The sequence below is a fragment of the Elephantulus edwardii genome, unplaced genomic scaffold, assembly GCF_000299155.1.
Source record: "Elephantulus edwardii isolate Elephantulus edwardi_28Jun2011 unplaced genomic scaffold, EleEdw1.0 scaffold00063, whole genome shotgun sequence".
Taxonomy (NCBI): Eukaryota; Metazoa; Chordata; class Mammalia; order Macroscelidea; family Macroscelididae; genus Elephantulus; species Elephantulus edwardii.
The window spans coordinates 8,768,834-8,791,888 of NW_006399813.1; the positions used below are offsets into that span (position 1 = coordinate 8,768,834).

The following is a 23,055-nucleotide window of genomic DNA, read 5'->3' on the forward strand; positions in this document are numbered from 1 at the left end:
GGCTGACCTGGGACTGCTCAGACTTAGGCTGCTCTACCACAGGCTGGTGGCTTCAGATGCTCTCCACTGTCCTCCCTGGGCTGAGGGAAGATCAGACTGTTCCCCAAGGAGAGTCACAGACCAGGCCATTCTGCCCCAGTGACATCTCGGGGCAGCGGGGAACTCTCTCCTGCTGCTTCTGGAGTTTGTTCTGAGGACCTGCAGCCCTGTTCAGAGCCACCCCCGTCCACCCCTGTTACAAGTCAGACCTCCTGAGGAGCAGCTTGGGGTGGTTCTTGTTCTCCAAGTTCTTATCGATGAGGTCTGAGAGCAGCTGCTTGAGGACATCGGTGGCGTACTCGAGACGGCCCTGCAGGCCGGTCATGATGAGCGAGGCCACGTTGCCGCGGTCTCGCATGGAAAAGCTGCGCTGAAGTTCCAGGGTGCGGATGAAAGTCAGCAGGAACACCTTGTTGTTGATGAGCTGGGCGAAGAGCTTGAGGGCTTTCTCCACGTGCTGCTGCCCGTTCCCCTGCACCTGTGGAGACAAGAGCGGTCAGCGTGCTCAGGGACCACCTTTCAGCCTCTCATCCTCAGCCTTCGCTGAAGTGAAGACATTGTTGGAGGAAATGCCAAAGATAGGACCCTCTCCACGATGATGCCTGTAACGGCCCACCACCACCACCACAGCCAGGGTGGCCTGCCAGGCACTGAGTGGTGGGTTATGCCTCTATAATTGGCTTTGACCTTGCCCTGGGCGGGGGGAGCTGGACTCTGTGCAAAGCAGAATCCTTGGAGGGGGGGATGCAGACTGGATTTCCCAAGGATTCAACAGGAGATGTCCCATTGGACTTGCTTTGTTTACTCGTCCCCTCTCAGAATCATAGCCTTTCTCTGTTTTTGGAGGTGACACTGGTTTGGTCCTGACTCCCAGAGACCCCTGTACAACAGAAGGCACCACTGCCCAGTGGGTCCTGCCTCAGCCGCACCACTTTCGTTGTGCTGAGTTCACTGGTGCAGACACCCTGTCTCTGGCTTTCTTTAAACTGCCTCAAATCCATTTTCAAATAACATAGGATCTTAGTTAATGAACTCAGTTATTAATTGCAAAAAGGAATCATCCCAAAGAGCCTGCTCCACTCTAAGGTTGTGTCCCTTCTGATCAAAGACTTCCTCCCGCCTGCGATGCTGAGCTGAGAGCCCTGCCTCTTCACTCTTGACCTGGCTCTCACCTCTCGGCTGCACCTGGATTACTTGGGAAGCCCGGGCCTTACCTCCAGTTCCCTCAGCACAGGGTGGTCCTCGATGCCCGGGAACAGGACTCGCATGGCATAGGTGCGGTAGTCCAGATAGGGGATTCCTGAGCGGTCCAGGTCACTGGTCAGTTCATTGATGTCCGTCTGGAGCTCGGCAAAAGCTGTGGGAAGACAGGGGAGGCAGGGAGGTTCAGGATGGGAACCACAAGCTGAGGAATGATGAGGTGGAGAAGACTGAAGGGAGGTCGGGAGGGAGGGAGTGTACAGGCAGGTAACTCGCAGGGATTCATGTCCAGAGAGGAATGTGGTGACCTCTAGTTGATCCTCCTTAGTTGGTATCCCTGGGTGGTGCACAGTTAAAGAGCTCATCTTTGTGTCTACTCAAAGGTGCCTCAGAAGAAAGAGCTGGCTATCTCTGCCCAGAAGTTGACAGCCACTGGGACACAGTTTTACTATAGAGCACACTCCTCCTCAACCCAAGGGTGGCCAAGAGTTAGAAGTGACTTGACACAACTGCTCCTTTGGTTTCTGGGGTAGATATGGTGACTTTTTGGTATTAATTTCTCCTTTTTGCTTACTTATTTTTTTACATTTTCTTTCTATGCATTACTCCAAACCACCCAGCCCACTACCTTTGAGTCCATTCCGATGCACGGGGACATTCCACTAGGGTTTCTGAGGGTCTAAGTCGTTATGAGCGGGGACAGTGGATCTTTCATCCTAGGAGCAGTCAGTGGACTAGAACTGTCCACCTTTCTGTTGGCAGCCCAAGATGTAATGCAATATGACATTACGGTTCCTTTCTTTATGACAACAGAAGGAAAGAGAGATCATGGGTATTTCAGTAAAGACCCTGCTGATGCTGGGATGTGGTGAGAGATTGGGGCTTAGAGTGTCAGGAAAAGACCAAAATAGGCAGCTTGGTTTCCGATTTTCAAGTCAGTGAACATGCCAAGGTGCAATGATCTTGTGGGGAGCCCTGGTTTGACTCCCGCCCCATAGTGAGTTTGGACTTCAGAGGCTCCCCCAAGGGACAGGTCCACCTTCCTGGTGCCTGCTCTCCCCTCAGCTCCAGCCCCAGCACCAGCGGCCTTCATCACTCTGCCTTTGTCAGCCCAGCTCTCCTTTCACCCAGCAGTTGGTTTCTGATCTTGATGTTTGCAGTAAAAGAGAAATGTTTTGATTCCTAATTGAGATGTTTACCCAGAGAGCCTGCTGGGTCCTCAGCCTGGAAGGGACCAGGGACACCCATCACCTTGTGGCTGTGGTTGCGTGGGAGATGAAACAAAACACAATCTCCACTCCCACGCACGCACGTTTACAGCCAAGGACGCCAGTAAGTGAAGTCTGCACTCAGCTTCAAGCACCAGAGAAAACACTGCCTGAGGAGGAGGTGCGGTGCCCCCCGCCCCCCAGGAGGTGTGCCTTCCCGCCCCAGCTCAGACTCCAGACTCCTCTCCTATGGAGACTGAGGCACTTGTTGTTGTTGTTGTTGTTGTTATGTGCTATCAAGTCGCTTGCGACTCATAGCGACCCTATGTACAACAGCCCTAAACTCTGCTCTGTCCTGTGCCAATCGCACCACCTCTGACACTCCCATCCCGATTATCCCAGTCACTGAATCAATCCACCTCGTAGAGGGTCTTCCCCTCCTGCGCTGTCCCTCCACCCTCCCAACCATGATGTCCCTCTCCAAGGACCGGTCTCTCCCTCCTCACAACATGTCCAAAGTATGTTAGATGGAGCCTCAGAATCCTTGCCTCCAAGGAGCCACCCCGTTTAACCCTTTCCAGGACGAATCTGTTTGTTTTCCTAGCAGTCCATGGTTCTCTCAATACTCTTCTCCAGCACCACAGCTCAAAGGCATCAATTCTTCTTCTATTCTCCTTGGTCATTGTCCAACTCTCTGATGCACAACAAGTGATTGAGAAGACCATGGCCTGTATCAGACGCACCTTAGCCTCCAGAGAGACACCATTGCTCTTCAGTACTTTAGAGAGGTCCCTAACAGCAGACTTTCCCATGGCAATATACCTTTTAATTTCCTGGCTACTGGTGACAAGAGTGTTGACTGTGGAGCCAAGCAAACTAATGCTGTGAACAATCTCAATCTCTTCACCATCCATCCTGATGCTGCCAATTGGTTCAGTGGTGAGGACCTGATGCTCCTGCTGCAGAGGGTCAAGGACTGCAGCCTCTAATATGGATTGAGGCTCAATGTCAAGAAGACAAAGATTCTCACCACTGGACCAATTGGCAGCAATCACTTGTTATGCATCAGAGAGTTGGACAATGACCAAGGAGAATAGAAGGATAATTGATGCCTTTGAGCTGTGGTGCTGGAGAAGAGTCTTGAGAATACCATGGACTGCTGGGAAAACAAACAGATTCATCCTGGAAAGGTTTAAATGGGGTGGCTCCTTGGAGGCAAGGATTCTGAGGTTCGGTCTAACATACAACTAACAATAGCAAGAGCTTAAAAGGGTTGTTCCACACCTCACAGATGGAGCAGACTGGATAGCATCTTGGCTGTTGTGCACGGGGCACCTGCATCTGGGTGACTTGACGTCAACTAACAACAAGATGAAGCAAAGGTCTCTTGGGACAAAAGATGTCTAAGTGGAGTTACAGGGAGCTCTGGTGGCTTAGTGGTAAGGAGCTGCACTGCGGACTCAAAGGCATGCAGTTTGAATCCACCAGCTCCGCAGCAGCAAGCAAGCTAAGGAGTCTCCTCCTGTGTGATTTCCTGCCTCTGAAAACCCACTGGCAGTTTAGCTATGAATTCTGACTTGATAGTCCACAGCAACAACAACTGAAATAACGACTCAGGGTGGAGGGAATGGGAAAGACCACGAGAACAGTTAAGGGGAGGAGCAGAGGGCGGCAGGTGAAGAAGGAGGGGTCCTGGACACAGGGGCGCACCTCCACTCACCTTCCTTACACTCCAGGGCCACGCGGGACTCCAGGTTGTCCATCTGCATCTGGAGCCTCTTGAGGGTGAGATCGTTCTCCCGCGACTTCCGCTTGTAGGCAATGAGGACGATGATGACGATGATGAGCAGGAGGCTGCCGCCGGCCGCGATGCTGACGATGGCTGGCAGGGTCAGCAAGCTGTCTGAGATCACGCTCACCGAGCCCGGCGAGAACACCATCCCGCCCACGTGAACCTGTGCATTGTACACACACAGACACACACGATGCACACGGGTGTAGAGCCCTGGCATGCCACCAGATCCTTACCGCTTCAGGAAGGACATCACAGACCAGACCCACACAGTGCAGACCTCGCTACACAGCCACCTCCTGCTGATTGTCTGCCTGCCATTTCTTGTGCTCTCAATTCCTATCTATCTAATGCCGACCATTCACGGGAGGAGAGACAGAGGGTGAGGGTCAGGCCATGAGGCAGGGAAGAGTGTCTTCACTAGAAGAGAGATTTTTTCTTTTGACAGATCATGCCAATGTGGTGAGGAGAGGAAGAAGCAGAGAAAGAAGAGGGGTTCACTCACCATGACTTTGTGCTGCCCTGTGAGGTTGGGGGGCTCACAGAGGAGCTGCGTCTCAGACACGGTGACAGCACAAGGGGTCTCTCCAATCAGCACCGTGTAGTTGAGCTTGGCACCTCCAGAGGCGGGAGGGCAGAGGTTTTTGCCCTGTATAAAAGAGAAATCTTAATAAGAACAACTGACATGCATACAGAATTAATTACCTACTTAGAAAGAGATTAACATGTGGAAGGACAGTAATGCAAAAACCAGTAAATGGTCCCATTATCTAGTTATTTTTTTTACAAGACATAATAATCAGGGAGCTCCGGTGGCCTAGTGTGTAAGAAGCTGTGCTGCCAATGCAAAGTAGGCACTTCGAATCCACCAGGGGCTCCCTGGGGGAACCTCCTATGTAATTTACAACCTCTGAAAACCTGCTGGAGGGTCAGCTATGAGTTGATTCTGATTTGAAGGCAAAGAGTTTTCTAATAATTACAATTTAGAGAAAGAAAATGAAGGAAGAGGGAATGAAAAGGTGGATATTATGGTGAGTGAAAGATCTCAGTCACAAAAGGACAAATACTGCATAGTGCCACTGTTGTAGAACAGGACTGACATCAGGGTCAGGGTGAGACTGAGAAAAAGTGGATAAATTATGTATACTGCATTGAAACAGATGAAGGAGAGAACAGTTTAAAAGCGACATATGATAGGGTATTATGGTTATCACTAGAGTCCAGATGAAGGCTGTATAGTGGAGTGTACTGGGGGTGCAGTGGGGGGAGGATTGTATACCAATGAAGGAATTTTACTTTTCAAAGAGAAGAGCGAACTGGATGGGAGGGGTGGGTAGGGAGAAAAATACAGCAATGAATGAATGGAAATCCAAAATCCCTGTAAATGTTCATTAAAATTAATAAAATAAAAAAAGGAAAAGGTGGAGTAGGAGAGAGACTATTACTGAACAAGTAATATTTTGGGAAAGATTCAAACCAATCCAAATTTTTGTTTTTAAGGCTGTTCCTATTTACAGAGACCCTAGAAGACAGCAGGGCTGCCTCTTGGGGTTGCCAAGGCTGTGCTCTCTGTAGAAACACAATGCCACATCTTCTTCCCAGTGAGTGACTAATGAGTTTGAACCACTGCCTTTTGGTTAGTACCTAAGAGCTTAACCACTGGGGCACCAGGACTTCTTGAAGGGAGGATATAAAGTGTGTAAGTGAAAGTGAGTAAAAACCATTGGAGTGACTAGAACCTGTGTGCTGTGATCTCTAAATGTGCTCAGGTTGCTGTGGTCACAGAAGGAACTAGTAAAAAGGGAACGGTTTTCTCTGACTCATCACAGAACTTGTGGCTTCCAAAGCTCATGAGAGCAAACAGAAATATGTGAGAATATGTGGACGCATTTCTTGAGAATATCCAATGTAAGATACATTGCTTGACAGGTCAAAATCTATAAATAGCCTGCTTTCATAGGAAGGGAACAGTATTGGGAGTCCGGAGAATAGAAAGGAGAACAAGGAAGGTCAAGAGAGTGGGGGGCACCCTCCCCAGGAACTCCACAGGGGCACACTCCCACCTTCAGAATGATGGGAGATCCTGGCTTCTGATCCAAAACTCCGGTGGGGCTGAGCAGTTCAAAGGTCGGGTTGGGGTAGTAGATGAACTTGGTGTCGTTGTAAATCAGCAAAGACTGGACATTGTTAAAGACGAATCCAAACTCGTCTGGCCGTTCCACAGTGTCCAGGCCGGGCCGGTAGTCCGTGGTCAGAGAGGGTGCCAGGCAGGTGAGGGTGGTGGTATTCACCACTTTGCATACCTATGAGGGTCGGAGAGCAGTGTGGTCAGAGGGTGAGCGCCCACTCTTCTCCCTCACACTTGTGCTTATTCACACCTGTCATCTTTCAGTGACCTGTCCTCTTCATTACACGGTCAGCCGCTGGAGGCCAAAGGCTGGACACTTCCTCATTCATTCATTCATTCATTCAGTTGTTTCCCCAAATTGTTCAGGCTCTGCTTTAGGAGCTGAGGCTCCAATAGTATAATAGTCACCGTCTAGAGGGGAAAGGTGTGACTAAACAAGCAATTCCATCCCAGTTCTGGCAGAGGCCCTGGAGCGTAGAAGGGACCTACACACTGTTGGGTGTGTGCACGTATGTGATGGACGCCCTCCTGGGGACACAGCACCACATCCGTGTGTGTGTGTGCAGTGTGCAAAGGGACCTGAGGCAGCGGGCGGGCTCATGGAAGTTTTCCAGGGCAACAAATGCAGGAACACTGAAGTTAAAGGATGAACAGTGGGACATAGCTAGACAAGGCGAATGAGGAGGGGGAAGCAAGTTTCCAGGCAGAGGAAAGAGCAGTGCCTGGGGAGGAGGGGGCATGGAATGTTAGAGGCAAAAATAGAGCAGAAGCAGCTTAGGGGGTGTGGGTGTGTGGAGGGGGCGGCGGACTGTAGCTGAAAGGACTGCAGGATGAGTACTCTGCATAACACACAGTTGGTGTTCAGTAAATGTTTATTGAATAAATAATTGATGACTAAAAAGGATCTTGCAAGTCTTTAAACATTTTTCTCTCCTTTCTTCTGTAGCCAAGCGCTCTTTAGCCTTGTACTCATTGACACCGAGTTCATGTTGACCATTCTTTCTTGATGGACTTGTACCTCCCAAAGTCAAATAAATCCTAGCAGGCCAGGCCCTGCTTAGCATGGGCTGCGCCATTCTCTCCTCTGAGGGTTTCTGTTGGGGCTACCCAAGGCTCCAGCCTGGCTGAAGGAATCTCTAAAGGACCCGCATACGGCTTGAGAAGAAAACCTGGCCGCCTCCCCGCTTTCCTCCTGGCTCCCACTCAGCGTGGCTGGATTTCAGCTTTGGGAACGACGGTGTCCCAGCAACAGCCAAGGGCATCTGTGAGAACTCAGACGGCTCGAGTACACGCTGTCCTGGCAGGTCCACACATGTGGGTCTGGTCAACACACACACACACACACACACACACACACACACACACACACACGTACAGGCTTCACGTTCAGAAAACAAAATAGTGTGTAATGGAAAATAATAATAAAAACAGCTGAGACTTGCAGAAAAGTTATGTCAGAGCCTCATTAAAAAGCTCATTGGAGGCTTAAACTGTATTAGGGGGCCACTGCCCAGTGCAGCCCTTTTAATCTCAGTTTGGTTCAGCAGCCCTAAGGAACTTAACGTCCTTTTCATGTGACAGCTGGGGACACTGAGGCAGGAGGGCATGAGGGCCGGAGTAGAGTTGAGCCCAGCCAGTTTGCATCCCTGCCCCCAGCCCAGACATTACCCTGCTCTGCCCCAGTTCCTCTGGACTGGACTCTGCTATGAATAAGCAAATCACTCCCAAACAAGCGGACTCTGTTTGCTTCCTGCCCGGTGCTGCATCGGCACTTTGTTTGCCAAGCATTCCTTTGGGGTTTGTGGCTTTCAGCTTGACCCTTCTCACTACCCACTGGTGCTGCTTTGAAATCCAGAGTCAAGAGCAGCCCCAGGTGGGCTGAGGATGCAACAAGGCTCAAGCAGGGCTGCAGGGTGCGGGGCTTCTTATCCCACCATTTCTAGGAAGAGCAGGCACAGGGCAGAGCACCCATTCTGGAGGCAGGCGCGAGGGAACTCTGTCACACCTGAGGGGACTCTGTCACACCCTTATGCTTCTCCTCAGGAGTCCAGCATGGAGACTGCAGGTGCTGGACCAAGGGTCCCTGGCTCTCCATGATGAGGGGTGTTTTAACCCCCTGAAACACTGAGCTCCCGGTGGAGTGGGGTGAAGGACTACATGGGAGATCCCCTGTGCGATTCTGGGATCTCAATCTTCAGAGTTTCCCAAGGATGCAAGCCACAGCTGTTGGAGGTCGAGCTTGTCAGTCAGATGGCCGTTCCCCAGAATTCTCTCTGTACCAACGTATGTCTGGGTGGGTGTACGAGGTCTTTATCTTTCTTGGATATGAATTTACTCTTCCTATTTCTGCTCCAACCCTCCTTTCCTTCTTTTGCTGTTGATTGCCTCTGAGTTGAGCACAACTCATAGTGACACTATGAACAGAAGGCTTGAAGCCCCTCTCCAACTATTGGCGTTTATCAAAGTTCATAGGGTTTCTGGAGGCATGTTGTTTAGGAAGTGGATGCCACTCTGCTGCCTTTTAGACCCTGGAATTTCACAGACTGGAGGTGGTGGGGAGCTACTGGGTGCTTTTTCACTCAGTCTGGGAGTGGGAGCAGAGACTCTTGGGCTAGGGATGATGCCCCAGATGTGGGATAAGATGGCATAAGGTCAAGGACTGCAGCCTTCAATATGGACTGAAGCTCAACATCAAGAAGTCAAAGATTCTCACCACTGGGCTAACTGGTAGCACCAATGATGAATGGAGATTGAAGTTGTTAACAATTACAACTTGCTCAGCTCCACAATCAACAATCTTTGCACAGCAGTCAGGAAATCAAACGATGGACTACTATACTGGGAAAATCTGCTATCAGGGACCTCTCCAGGGTACTGAGAAGCAACAATGTCAGCCTAGAGACTAAAGTGAGCTTAATCCAGGCCATGGTCTTCACAATAACTTGCTATACATCAGAGAGCTGAACAATAACTAAGGATGACAGAAGAAGAATTGATGCCTTTGAGTTGTGGTGCTGGAGAAGAGTTTTGAACATTCCATGGACTGCCAAGAAAACAAATAGGTCTGTCTTGCAGAGGGTGAAACCAAGTTCCTCCTTGGAGGCTAGGATTTTTGAAGCTATGTCTCACATACTTTTGGCATGTAGCCAGGAGGGATGATCTTTGGAGAAGGATATCATGCCTGGAAGGGTGGAGGGACAGCACTAGAGAGGAAGACCCCAATAAGATGGATTGATAGAGTAACTGGGGCAATGGGGGTAGGTGTGTCAGAGTCAGTGAGACTGACCCAGGACAGGGCTGGCTTCAGAGCTTCTGTACATAGGGCCACTATGAGTCGCAGGTGACTCAACAGCACATAGCAATAGCAACAACAACAACAACAATGCTCATTTAGCCCAAAGATCTATGTCCATGATGAGTATCACGGGCATGATGCAGGTGTCTTATGGCTCTGCCATGGGGGAAATGCCCAATCCATCTAAGTGAAGAACCATACAGCTGTTTGGGCTCTAGCCTGGCTCTGCCATCAGCCACCTTCATGAGTAGGGCAAGACATTAATTTTTTTCAGCTCTTCGCTTCCCAAGTTGGACCTTGAGGGACCTGGCCCAGCTGATCTCTGCCATTCTTCCAGATCCTTCTGGCTCTCCATCCTTTTGTGCTTTCTGTGTGTTTCCTACGACATCCTCAAGCACACAGGAAATGTGTCAAGGGTAACAGGGCAGCTACAACACCATCCTCCCCATCTCCATCTCTGCCTAGTTAATCCCCTGAAGGTCAAAGCTGTAATAACAGTAATTCACATGAAAAATAATGGCTATAATAGCATCTTCAGGACTGTAATTATGAATGCAATAATGCTCCAGAAAATATTGGCTGAAAATAGTAAGATGGAGCCAGTGGAGCAAATTAAAAAAATTAGGACAACATAGCAGTCATTCTGCTCTTAGGGTACTGCGAGAGCTTCTTTAAAAATCACACAACTCCACAGTGAGAAAAAGAATAAAATTACACAGCTCATTCAGGTGGAGTGAGGTAAAATGTTTACAACTCGGCCATCTCAGCAACTGGGGCGGAATTATCTGCACACAGCGACTAACATTTATGGAGTGCCACCGTCCTGCCAGACGCAGACACGTCAGGAATCTGTGCGAGGAGCCTCATCACCATTTATTTGTAAAGGCGCCCTAGAGGTTAAGTGACTGGATCACGGTTTGTACAGCTAGTGGATGGCAGAGTCCTGCTTCAAATCCAGACATGTGAATCGGGAGCAAGAACTTCCCCAGCCTCCTCACGGTGCTCTCACTGGATTCCAAATCAAAGACACTTTAAAACAGGAGACACTTTTTAAATCATAAACTTCAAAGCTTCTCCTTTTAAGCACGGGTATGTCACCTGACAAAAAGTGATTATACTGTTACACAAACTTTGTAAGTAAACTACCACTCCTCCTCCTCCTCCTAAAAAGAACTTATTTTGCTGGAATTAGAAAATCTTTGTACTACTCAGGTGTGTGGGACCATGATTCCAGGCTCAGAGTCTGGAGTCAGCTTTCTTCCCTGGTCCCCCAAGGGCCTAACACAGAGGTCCTCATGCTGCAAAGTGCACACACACACACACACACACACACACACGTGTAAGTTGTGCTGACCGAGAGCTGGAAGCAACCAGTGACTACTCACATTGACAGATTCTTTGCCATTAAACTTGACTCGAATTCTTGGTTCCTGAATGACATCCAGGTTGAAGCCTGTGATGGTCAGGGGTGTGTGGCCACTGAGAACAAGTAGAGAGTGAGTTAGGTAGAAACCCTTTCAAACAGCTGCCTCCATAAGCAGTTAACCATTCGCCCTCAAGCCAGTTCAGGCTCGTGAAGACCCCATGTATGTCACAGCAGAAGCACGCTCTATAGGACTTACAATGGCAGATTTTTATTTTTATTTATTTTAAGCAGATTGTCAGGATAGACTCGAACCTCCAGCCTTTTGATTAGCTGAGCATATAAACAGCTTGCACCTCCAGGTGAACCTGAATCCCTGAGATTCCCCTCAGAGCTATGCTTGGGGTCGACGGGATCGTGCCATGTGGCAGCAAGGGCACGTCTCCACCGTCAGCTCACCTGGCAATGCTCCACTCTGGCTCAATGCGCTGGACACGGGGGTCATCAATGTACTCAAACTGCAGACTGTTGTCCACGCGGGCTCGGTCTACGCTCACGGAGACAGGGACCAGGCCCAGTCCGTTGGACGATGGCGGTGAGACACACACGATCTCATTCATTGACCGCCTGCCAGGAAGACAGCAGGAGAGGGTCATGAAGAGAAGCATGCTCACAGGAGCGCCCTCTGCCTTGGAAAGGGGCATTGCTTGGCTTGGGAATACAGCTCAGGAACTGTTCTACCCTTTCATGGTCTACACTGCAGACAAATCTCCTATCTGTGCACATTAATATCCTTCTTGTACCTGAGACCCCAGCTCTGCCTGGATCGGTGGGGGGAGAGGTCTTTGGGGATCTGCTTGTCTCTGGGTTTTCCTAGAAAGTAAACAGTTACTAACTGGTATTTAAAGTTAGCTCAAACAGACTGACAAATATTTGTTGATCTACTATTCAGAGAGCTGAGCATAAAACCCTAATCTTTGCAATTTTTTTGTCCAAAGAGATAAAAAAACAATATCAACCAGTTGACCCCGACTTACAGGGGGACCCATGGATGTCAGTGTAGAACTTTGCTCCATGGGTCTTCAGCAGCTGATTTTTCCCAAGGGGATCACCAGGCCTTTCTTCCAAGTCACCTGTGTGTAGCCTTGAACCACTAATCTATTTTCAGTAGCAAAGCATGTTAACCGTTTGTACCACTCAGGGACTCCAAAGAGGAGACTAAGAGGTAATACTGACCAAATCAGGGGCTCACTCAGGAATTCTTTCAGCAGAGTGTTAATCAATAGTAGGTGTCTGAAAACTTTTTGTCCTGCAGAAGAGGAGGGGTGTGTGTGCTTGGGGAGGAGGACCATGTAGTCTCCACATTGGTTAGTACGCCCCGTAGTTGTGGCTGTCAGGTCATTGAGTCCATTTTAATTCCTTGAGACTTCATATGACAGTCTAGAAAGGTCCTGTAGGATTTCCTGGGATATACTCTTTCGGGAAACAGGCCTCCAAATCTTTTCTCCCATGGAGTAGCTGGTGGATTTGGACAACCAGCCTTCTGGTTAGCCACCAAGCAAATAACCACTCTGCCACCAAGGCAAGCCTATGCTTGACGCTGACTGGAACCTAAGAGCGCAGGTAAATGAAGAATGCGGGTAAGTTTCTTCATCTAGACTCTTCACGGCCTCACTTACGGACTTTATAATTCTTTTCAGAATTATCCAGTCCTTCTGATACACAGACTAGACACTGATGTGGTTGTGTACCGTCGAGCTGGAACCAACCTATAGCTGAACCCTCTAGTGGGTTTTCGGAGGCTGTTAATCTCATGGGAGGAGATGGTATATATTTCTCACAGTGACGGAAACTCTATTTGCATCCAAGATGTGGCAAATGACACGGCAGTGATGGGTGGCGGATGTACAAGTGTGCACAGGAAGCCCTGAGCACACGCCTCGAACGGGCCCTGCAGTGCAGCTATCTCACCCGTAGAACTCGCAGGTCTGGTTGCCCAGGTACACGGTCACACTGCTCCCAGCGCCCAGGTGATGGCCTGCGATGGTCACCATGGTGCCTCCTGACTCTGGCCCTCGGATGGGGCTGAGCGACAGCACTGAAGGGTTCTTTGGGAGGAAGCAGAGACATGATCAGAGCTTAGGCTTAGTCCAAAGGGCAGGGTCAAGGTTATGGTTAGGGATAGAGGGGAGGACTGTGTGCGGTCTAGAGGAGGTACTGTGTTCAATTTTACAACCCCAAGGGCTCTCTGCATATGCTGGAGCTGAGACCCTGCCGAAAAGAGGCTCGGGGCACGTCCATGGAAGGCAGAGGGCCACGTGGTGGAATTAATTAACTCCCTAGAGACGATCGTGCTCATAACGCTGATGGGGAGGCAGATGTGACACTGACTAATCTATCAATTAGTTTACAAATTGAGAACAACTTGAAAATGCTTCTCTATCTAGAGCTTGCACTGATTTTTTTGGCACAAAATCAATCGGGCTGAATAAAGTGTCCCTGCTTGGGCTGGGCCACCAAGAAGCTAAAGTCCTCTGTTAATGGCCTTGCACTTGTCCTTCTGTCCCTCCCTTAGCCTGGGAAGGGCACAGCATGGTGTCTGGTGCAGGGAACTGTCAATAAATGCTAAGCATAGCTTTCTAGCCTTTACCAAGGGGGGGGGGGGGATTGCTTTGCGGCCTGGACCTTTGAACAAGCTAATGAAGTTGTAGAATTAAGCTGGAAGCTTAAAAGAAAGGTCAGCTAGGCAGCACTGCATCAGGAAGTAGACCTAAATCAGAAAGGAATTGACCCCGCCCAGAAGGCAGTGTGCGTAGTGGAAAGTGCAGAATTGAGTAACCACTGTGGTGGTGCTAGCTGCTGCTGGGACATCCCAGCTAATAATGACCCTTTGAACAGTGGGATCAAACGATGCCAGGTCCTAACCTGCTCCCATGACTAGTAGCAGGTCAGAACGCTGTGATCCGTTGGGCTGAATTTCTTGGAAGTAGATTGCCAGGGCTTTTGCCTAATTTGCCTTGGTCTGGAAGCTGTGGTAGCTCTGGTGTCATCTGTTCAGCACTGTAGCAACACACAACTTGCAGACGTGTGGTTTGTGAGGTGCATCGGCCAAGACTCAAAGCTGGCATCCTACATGGCAGGTGAGAAGTCTACGACTGAACTAGCAGCTACACGGCAAGGATTCTAGTTTGTACACGGTGTTCACTAGCTGTGTCCTGAGGGAAGGCTCTGGGTCACCCTGACCTTGTTTCCTCTTCTGAGAAATGAGGAGGTTGGCTGAAGTCTTGATAAGCCCCTCTCAGCTCCAACTGTCTATAATTCTCTCCTCATTTGGTGTTTGCCTCTTATATACGTAAGCACGTGTCTGCACTGGCTAGGTGATGGAGTTGGCTGGCTGGAGACAGTCAGCAGCACTCACCCATCTAAGAGAGTTTAAAAAAAGAAGAACTCCCAATTAAAAAAAAGAAGAAGAAGAAGAAGAAAGAAGAAGAAGAAGAAGAAGAAGAAGAAGAAGAAGAAGAAGAAGAAGAAGAAGAAGAAGAAGAAGAAGAAGAAGAAGAACTCCTCTCTCAATGCTGTCAAGTTGGAAGTAACACATAACTAGCCCTCTAGTGGGGAGTTCTGGTGGCTTAGGGGAGAGGCATTGTATTGCTAATCCAAAGGCACATGGTTTGAATCCACTAGTTGCTCTGTGGGAGAAAGGCAGACATTCTCCTCCCATATGATTTACTGACTCTGAAAACACACTGGAGGGCCAGCTGTGGGTAGGCTCTGACTCCACGGTATACAACAACACTAATTACAGTGGGTTTCTGAGGCTGTAAATCCCATGAGGGCAGATTGCCCATCCTTCTCCCTTGGAACGAACACAGAGGCTTAACCTCGGAGTTCAGAGCACAGCTCTCTACAGAGCTCCCTGCAAGGAGGAGGAAATATCGAATAAGAAGGCAGCAGCTTGAAAACCTAGGCTGAGCAGTAAAATACTTTTGGGAGAAGAGAATTTCCTAGTTTGATGAGTTTTCAAAGCTCTTAGCAAGGCTGGTTTGACCCCATCCGCTGGTGTTAATGTTTCCTAGTGAAGAATTCAATGTGGCTACACTGTAGGTATGTGTCAGAAAAGGGCCATGTGGCACTGTAGGTATGTGTCAGAAAAGGGCCCTAGGGCCTGAGGAGCAAGTTATTGATTCACTATAAACACAGTGCCAGCTTTAGAGGAGCCCGGTGTGATTCTACCTGTTACCTGAGCCCGATGAGGTGTTTCCAGGTGTGAGTGTGGCGCTATATGTGTGTGTAACCACACATTCACACCCAGCTGCTCACAGGCACGCCCCATTCTTGTGGTCGCATGTACAAACACACCTTCCCTCGCCCCGTGCAGGATCTTAGTAACTCTTTTAGCTTCCCACTTACAACATCCTTGGCCGAAAGTAAAGCAAAGCATGTGGATATATATAGACCCGTTTAATTAGGTCCCTCAGGCGATGTGTCCTCACTCAGCTGGAACCGGACTAAGTAAGATATCACATTGATGGGACAAGGGACAGCCTCCCTGCCCGACACTCCTTGTTGAGGCTGCTCTTTCTAAGAAAGGCTCAGTGTTGCCACATTTAGAACTTTGTCCTGTGGCCGTCTGAGACTCCAGTATTCCCATCATCCTGCTTCAGAATAACCAAGTTGCAAAGAAGCAATGCCAAGCTCGCCACTTTGCCCTCCAGCATAGTTTTAAAGAAGCTGGGTGCAGCATGCTGGGGAGAGGGCATGTGGAGCCTGGATGGGTAAGGACTGGGGCAGAGGTAGCCAGCTCACCTAGGCTGGGCCTCCCAGGCTGGCTCTGCCCCCCCCCCCACTCACCACAAAGGTGTACTGCTGGTGGGACTTGGTCATGAACTCCGGCTTACACTCGCCGATGCACAGGCGCACAGGCCCAGAGGTGGTTCCCACGAGGGCATGGCTCATCTCACAGACGATCCTGCAGACACAAGTGGGAGGGTTGGTGAGAGCAGCTACTCTTGCCTTGCTTCTCCATCACTTTATCAGTGAGAATCCGCAGAGTCTTGAACTATGACTGGACCAGGACTCAGCTGTGTGACCTGGGGCACACTGCCTTCCCTCTCTGAATGTCAGTCACTCATCCCTAACACCTTATGTTCAGACCACACGTTGGGCAGGTGGTTAGTATGATTGGCTGCTAACTGAAAGTCTGGAGGCTCAAGTCTAGCTAGATAGGGGCACACTAGAGGAATAGGGAGGAGTGGCCTCAGGTGACCCTGTCACAGGCCGACACAAAAATGACTGTCTGTGAAATTTTGGTAGTGTTTTCAGCAGAAATTTATTCTTCAGAAAGCATTTCTATAGTTAGTCAGACAAAACCGTTTTTGGGTACCTTTCTTGTTGTTTTGTTATGTGCCATTGAGTCGCCTGTGACTCATAGTGACCCCACGTGCAACAGCTCTGAACCCTGCTCTATCCTGAGCCAGCCTTATCGTCTCTTAAAAACTTATGCCCATTAGCCAGTCATTGAGTCCATTCATTTTATCCAGAGTCTTTATTCTCTCTCTCTCTCTCTTTTTTTAAATTGTTGTTGTTTTGTGCTGTTGAGTCAGATCCGACAGGCACAGGAGATGGCCCCTCCTTCTCAAGGGGAGCATCTGATGAATTTGAACCACATGCCTTCTGGATTGCAGGGCAGGTTCTTGCTGCTAGGCCACGAGAGCTTCCTGGGTCTTCCCCTCCTGCGCTGTCCCTCCACCCTCCCAGGCATGATGTTCCTCTCCAAGGACTGGCCCATCCTTGCAACATGGCCAAAGTATGTCAGACAGAGCTTCAGAATCCTTGTCTCCAAGGAGCAGCCTGGTTTACACATATCAATATACCAATAAGGCTGAAACTCTCATGCTTATTTCCTCTCTGAACCTGCTAATGGGCTCCATTCAGAGCTGTCCTTATTACAAGTTCCAGTGACACTTCAAGTTGCATGGTTTCATCAGCTGCAAGTACGCACTGCTGATTTTAGTGCTGCCGTGTTTTATGGTCACTGACTGTCACATTTTCTGGTTTTTTAGCGACAGTATTGTTTTATGTAGTAGTTGTGAGCCTGACCAACAATTTTATGAGAATGAAGTAGTAATTAAAAAGAAGGGAAAACAATGTCCAAAGACTTCTAAACTTATTTATAATGCAACTAAATGTAATCAACATAGAAAGATTTTAGAAAAGAATTTTGTTGTCAGTACCAATAACAGGTGGGCTCTGGTGGCCTAGCGGTAAGAAGCTGTGCTGCAATCTTACACAGTTCAAATCCCCCAGTTGCTCTGCAGGAAAAGGATAGGCAATCTCCTCCTGTGAGGTTTCCTGCCTCTCAGAACCCGCTGGAGGGTCAGCTATAAGTTCCAACTTAATGGCACACAACAACAGTATGAATAATATAGTGTTGTTATTTTTATGTGCTATTGACTCATTATGGCCTTGTGTTCAATGATTCTGAACTCCACCCTATCCTGAATCACTCTCACTGTTTCTGACACACCTACAGCCATTACCCCAGTCACTGAGTCAATCTGTCTCATCCAGGGTCCTCCTCCCCGGCACTGTCCCTCCACCCTTCCAAGCATGATGTCCCTCTCTAAGGACAACTCCTGGCAACATGTCCAAGGTATGTGAGACAGAGCTTCCAAATCCTTGCTTCCAAGGAGCAGCTTGGTTTTATCCTCTCCAGGCCAGACCTGTTACCTGTTTGTTCTCTTGGAAGTCCATGGTACGTTCATTAATAACTATTACTAAGGATTCTGTATGGCCTGGTATGGGAGAAAGTACATGTGGGTGACATCATGAGCGACAGCAATGGGTGGCACCAAGCCTAGCCACAATACTGCCCCCCAGAGGCCATGCAGAAGAAAGGTTTGATGATCTTGGAAGAACACAATCCCCAAAGCAGCCACAGAAAACCCAAGGGAGCACAGTTCTACTCTAAAGCACTCAGGGTAGCTGTGAATTGGAAGCCACTCAGTTGCAACTGAAAAACCTTCGGCACTTCTGATATATTCTGTTACCTAATTCTATGAGCAAGCTGGCAGTGCCTAAGAGCTAGTACATTGCCAAGAGCCATCAAATCAAAACCGAACCAAACCTGTTGCCAACTTATGACGATCCTCCCTTAGGGTTGTACATGTTAACGGGAGCAGACCACCTCACCTTTCTCCCATAGATAAACTCGAATTTCCAACCTTTCAGTTATGCCCTGTGCTACCAGGGTTCCTTAGCATTGGATAGGTATGCAGTAGATGCTTGTGGAATAAATGAAAAAGAGATATAGGGGCAACAAATTTCCTTGGCATTCTTTTTCTGTGACAAATAAACATTGCAGCTCTCCCTAAAAGAGGCTGAGAGGCCCTTTGCCAAGCTGATTCAATTGTTCCTTGTTTCCTGCAGAGAGCTTAAAAAAGGGAATAGATAATCTGGAGAGATAGTGAGATCCCCAAACAGGAGCTCCCAGCAGACAGTGGGGAGTGGCGAGTAGTGGTTGGCTTGTGGTTGTGGGGAAAGGGGTGGGATGTGGATGAATTCATTAGATGTCAGCTGACACTGGACTCCCACTTAATCAAACGCAGGGCACACTAAGCTGGTGGGCCCCACTGTGACAGACACAGCGTCAAGGCTGGAAGTCACGTTTTACACTCACAGGCGAGCTGGAGGAAAGAGAGGTGTGTAGCATTCTTTCTCAGGAAGCCCCGATCAATACCTCCAGTGATGACTGCTGGTGTCGCAGATAAACTCCAAGAAGCACATTTAGATACGGGTTACCTTAGCTGTAGCAGCATTCTAAACAGTGCAGGCAGCTGGGGGACAGGCGAGGCGCTGGGCACCTCATCGGGTTCTTGGGGACACCTCCATCTCAGAATTGCAGGGTAAGGAGCCCCACAAAGCTTAGCAAAAAGGAGCCTGGAAGGAGAGGGAAGATTTTCCTCGACTTCTAAATGCCATTTAAGATAGTCTGGTAGCCCTTGTAGGTTTGCTGAGTGGGGAGTCAGAGAAACAGACCCCTCTACACTAATCCTTGGCATTATCCTGGCACGGTGGGGAAGATCCGTGTTTAACCGAGCGATGCTTATCTCAACAGCTTCTCCAGGAAGGAAGGTAACTAAACAGAGATTTCATTTTGATGTAATATAACTTGCATTAAACAAATACGCCGCACGCTCACCCACACGGCATGCCGCTCATCTCTGGCTCCTTCCTAACAGTTAATCCCAAATAAGTACTTTCACTCCCGGCGAATATTTACTTAACATGCAATAACTGTCTTATTACGTTTAGCATATTAGATTCAACAAGAAAGTACCGAGTGCGCGTGGAAGACTCTCCTCCCCTCCCTTTCAATCTGAATAAAGAAATTAATTATGAAACCAGAGTAAACGCAATCGGGAGGATCAATTAGCGTTTCCTCCACCTAACTGTCTCCTTAAACCTCATTAGGGGAGCATTTGAAGAGCTTAATTTAAGATGCTGCGTGTGGCTATATTCACGCAACTACCTACTCGGCACTTGACTCGATGTCACCCAACAACAACAACAACAAGTCCCTGCTCTGGAGTCCTGAGGTGGCACAAATGGCTAAGTGCTTGGCTACTAATGGAAGGGCTGAAGGTTTGAATCTACCCAGAGGTGTCTTGGAAGAAAAGACTGGTGATCTGTTTCTGAAAGGCGCCAGGCACTGAACACTCTGTGGAGCACAGTTTGACAGCCACGGGGTCACCGTGAGTCAGAGGAGACTTGAAACAACATGTAGTATTACTGCACCTGCTGCTATCAGAAGACCAGAGGCCCTAGCTGTCCAGCAGACATTCTCCGATCTGCCTCTCATGTCCTCTGGAGGAGAATTAGTAATCCATCATGGGTAGAAGGAAGAGAAGAAGAGAAGGTACACCCCTCTCTTTCCCTCACTTTGTAATTAAACCCTTCTTGCCCCCCTCTCTCATCCTTATCTCCTGCACATACCAGTGGAATAAGCCTCAAGAGGAAAAGAAGGAAGAAATAACGATGGGTTTGAGGTAATGGAATATGAAAAGCTGAGCACACCCAAAGGTCATGGGTGACACTGAAATTATCCTTCAGGACTATGAGGTCACCTGAGGAAAGGAGACCCAGGAGGTCTCAGCAGGGGATTAACAATGAGATTGTCTCTTGACTCATTGCCTTTTCTTAAACCTTCTTTTGCTCAGGGTTCACTTAAAAAGGCACGCTGCACATGTCAAGGCCCTGGGATAAGGGCAGTTGGTGAAAGGCAGGTACTAGCTGAGTGTCAGGCTGGTCACCTGCAATTGGCTTGAGAGACCTCTGCCTAGAAGGACACAGCACAGGGGTTACATTGGATCCTCTCTCAGCATGGCTGCTGACCCCTCAGGTCAACAGTGGAAAGAGGGTCTGCTCCACAGGGGGGAGTGTGAAGAGGGGCTGGGATGAAAAGTGAAGACCAGAACAAGAACTTGAACAATCTCTAACTCTTCTCTTTTTTCCTGGGATTCAGTGCTTACAGGGAAGGGCTGAAAGGCCTTAAGTATATTTGTCATAGGCATTTGTTCTCTGAGCTCAAGGAGGTAGAGAGCTGGAGGCAGACACAGCCGCAGCTGCAGGGTTATATTGAAGAGTGAATATTAGGCTAAAGCAAAGAGCTGCAGTTTACTGAGCTATGACCGTGCCAGGGACAAGGCAAGAAAGGGTCGCATGCCAACTCACGCTCTCCTAGCCGGCAGGTTTCTCTCTCTCTTTTCAACAAGTAGAAATTCTGACTGTGACCTCTAAGATTTATTTCTTAAATTAGGTGAAAGTTTACAAAACAAATTTGTGTCACGCTCAAAAATTTATTTAAAACTTTGGGCTGTTCCCACGTTCTTGCGATGGTGAATAATGCTGCTATGAACATTGGTGTACAAATCTCCATTTGTGCCTCATTTCTCATTCTCTCAGGGTATATTCCAAGTAGTGGAATAGCTGGGTCATATGGAATTTCCATGTTCAGCTTTTTTGAGGAAGCGCCAAACTGCCTTCCAGAGTGGTTGTACCATTTTACAATCCCACCAATGTATAAGAGTTCCTTTCTCGCCACATTCTCTGCAACATTTATTACTTGCTGTTTTGTTAAATTTAGCCACTCTTACTGGAGTGAGATGGTACCTCATTGTTGTTTTGATTTGCATCTCTCTTTATTGCCAGGGATTTGAAGCATTTCTTCATGTGTCTGTTTGCCATTTGAATATCTTCCTCTGTGAAAATTCTTTCCATGTCTTTTCCTCATTTTGTAATTTGCCTTGTGACATTGGCTGGAATTCCTTCACCATCACAACACTCTCTCAGGTTCCTCCCTGAGTGTCCTGTTTCCATTTGTCCTTTTCTCCTGTCCCTCAGCTTTGCTTTTAGCAAATAACGTCCTTCGGGTCTTATCTGGTGTTGATCATTTTGAGGAGTTGTTGTTGTTGTTAAGTGCCATTGAGTTGTCTGCAATTCATAGCGACCTTATGTACAATAGCTCTGAATCCTGCCTTATTCTGAGCCAGTCTCACTGACTCTGACACCCCTAATCCCACTGCCCCAGTTACCATGTCAATCTGTCTCATCTGTGGTCTGAGGAGTACGTTTCTCATAAATTCTACTGTTCATTTTACAGGTCTGGTTCTTTGACTCCAAAGTAATCTCCAGAGACGGGTTCAGTCCTGGGCTTGAAGTTCTGAGCCTAAAGGCCTCAGTCTTGGGAATTCCACTGATCTCAAAGGGAGCTCTGGTGGCTTAGCGGTAAGGAATTGCACTACCAGAATGAAGGCATGTGGTTAGAATCCATCAGGTGCTCCATGGGAGACAGATGGGCAATCTCCTCCTGTGCAGTTTACAGCCTCTGAAAACCTGGGAGTGGGTCAGCTATGCATAGGCTGATGTTGACTTGATGGTACACAACAACTACAACAACAACAACAAAGTATCAGGCCAGAAACAAGTCAGTCTGATTTTTCTGATTTTGAATTCTGTTCCACACTTTTCTCCTCACTCTATCCAGAACTTTCTGTGGTCCAGAGCCGACGGGCTGATAGTGGTCGCTGGACATTCAAGGCAGGTCTTGTCATCTTCATTTTATACATTATATAACTAAGTTCCAGAGGTACTTAGTGACTTATTTAATGCCGTGAGAGCCAGGATGCAATGCAGTTCTTCCTGACCCTAAAGAGTAGGTCTTGGATCACTCACCTCTGTGGAGTCCACTGTGTATGTAATTAGGTGCCCTGTGTGTCTTTTGGGAAGTGAGTGGGGTGGTCAAGGCAGCATGCTGGAGCAGAGTTGAAGCTGTTGGCTGGGGCAGTGGAATTATCGAGCTGGACTCCTAAGGTTCTGACAGCCAGTCAGTCAGCCCCCCATCCTCACCATCTTCCTGGCTGTATGACTTCGGGCAATGTCTGTATGTGTGTGACTTCATCTTTAAGCCGTCAAGTCTGCACGGTCCCTGTAATTTGCCTTCTGGAGGCTCCCATTTTCTCAGCCTCCTAATGTCTCTCTGTGTAGTACCAGGAGACAATAGCTACAGATGCCTGCACTTTCTACTTTCCCAGTGAGGAATCAGGCAACCATTCCAGCCTTCACATTTGAGACAGTGATCCTAGTACTGCAGATTAAATTTCCTTCACTGGGAGCTGCACAGAACTTCTTCTGGCATCTTTGCTGTTGCTAGCCGCCACTGAGTCGACTCATAGTGACCTTGTGAACAACAGGTCTGAACCTCTGACAGACTCCAGCTAAATGTCACGGTCGCTGTGCCAGTCCATCTTGAGTGGGATCTCCCTCTCTTTTTCTTTCTTCAAGGAGTGGAGTATCCTGACAATATGCCCAAAGCATGTGAGATCAAATTTCATTATCCTTAGCTCTGAAGAGCACTATTGTACAGCCTTCAAGACAGACCTGTTTGCAGTTACGGCAGTCCACAGACACTCTGCACTCGGGACTGACACCATCGTTCTTCTTCCATTATCCATAGTCATCTTGCTTGGATGC

The 23,055-nt window shown here is 48.5% G+C and overlaps 1 protein-coding gene across 2 annotated transcripts in view; it reads right to left on the reverse strand.

Annotated features, from left to right (window-relative positions):
* PLXNA2 (plexin A2) overlaps nucleotides 1-23,055 on the reverse strand; it is a 297,126-nt gene that overhangs the window by 20,917 nt on the left and 253,154 nt on the right. For both annotated transcript variants that reach the window (XM_006887939.1, XM_006887940.1), the window contains 9 exons: nucleotides 15,877-15,994; nucleotides 12,997-13,133; nucleotides 11,485-11,652; nucleotides 11,048-11,141; nucleotides 6,303-6,542; nucleotides 4,745-4,888; nucleotides 4,168-4,402; nucleotides 1,254-1,396; nucleotides 249-517 (listed from right to left, as the gene is read on the reverse strand). In XM_006887939.1, the coding sequence (XP_006888001.1) occupies nucleotides 249-517; nucleotides 1,254-1,396; nucleotides 4,168-4,402; nucleotides 4,745-4,888; nucleotides 6,303-6,542; nucleotides 11,048-11,141; nucleotides 11,485-11,652; nucleotides 12,997-13,133; nucleotides 15,877-15,994 (1,548 nt within the window). The remainder of the gene's footprint in view (nucleotides 1-248; nucleotides 518-1,253; nucleotides 1,397-4,167; nucleotides 4,403-4,744; nucleotides 4,889-6,302; nucleotides 6,543-11,047; nucleotides 11,142-11,484; nucleotides 11,653-12,996; nucleotides 13,134-15,876; nucleotides 15,995-23,055) is intronic.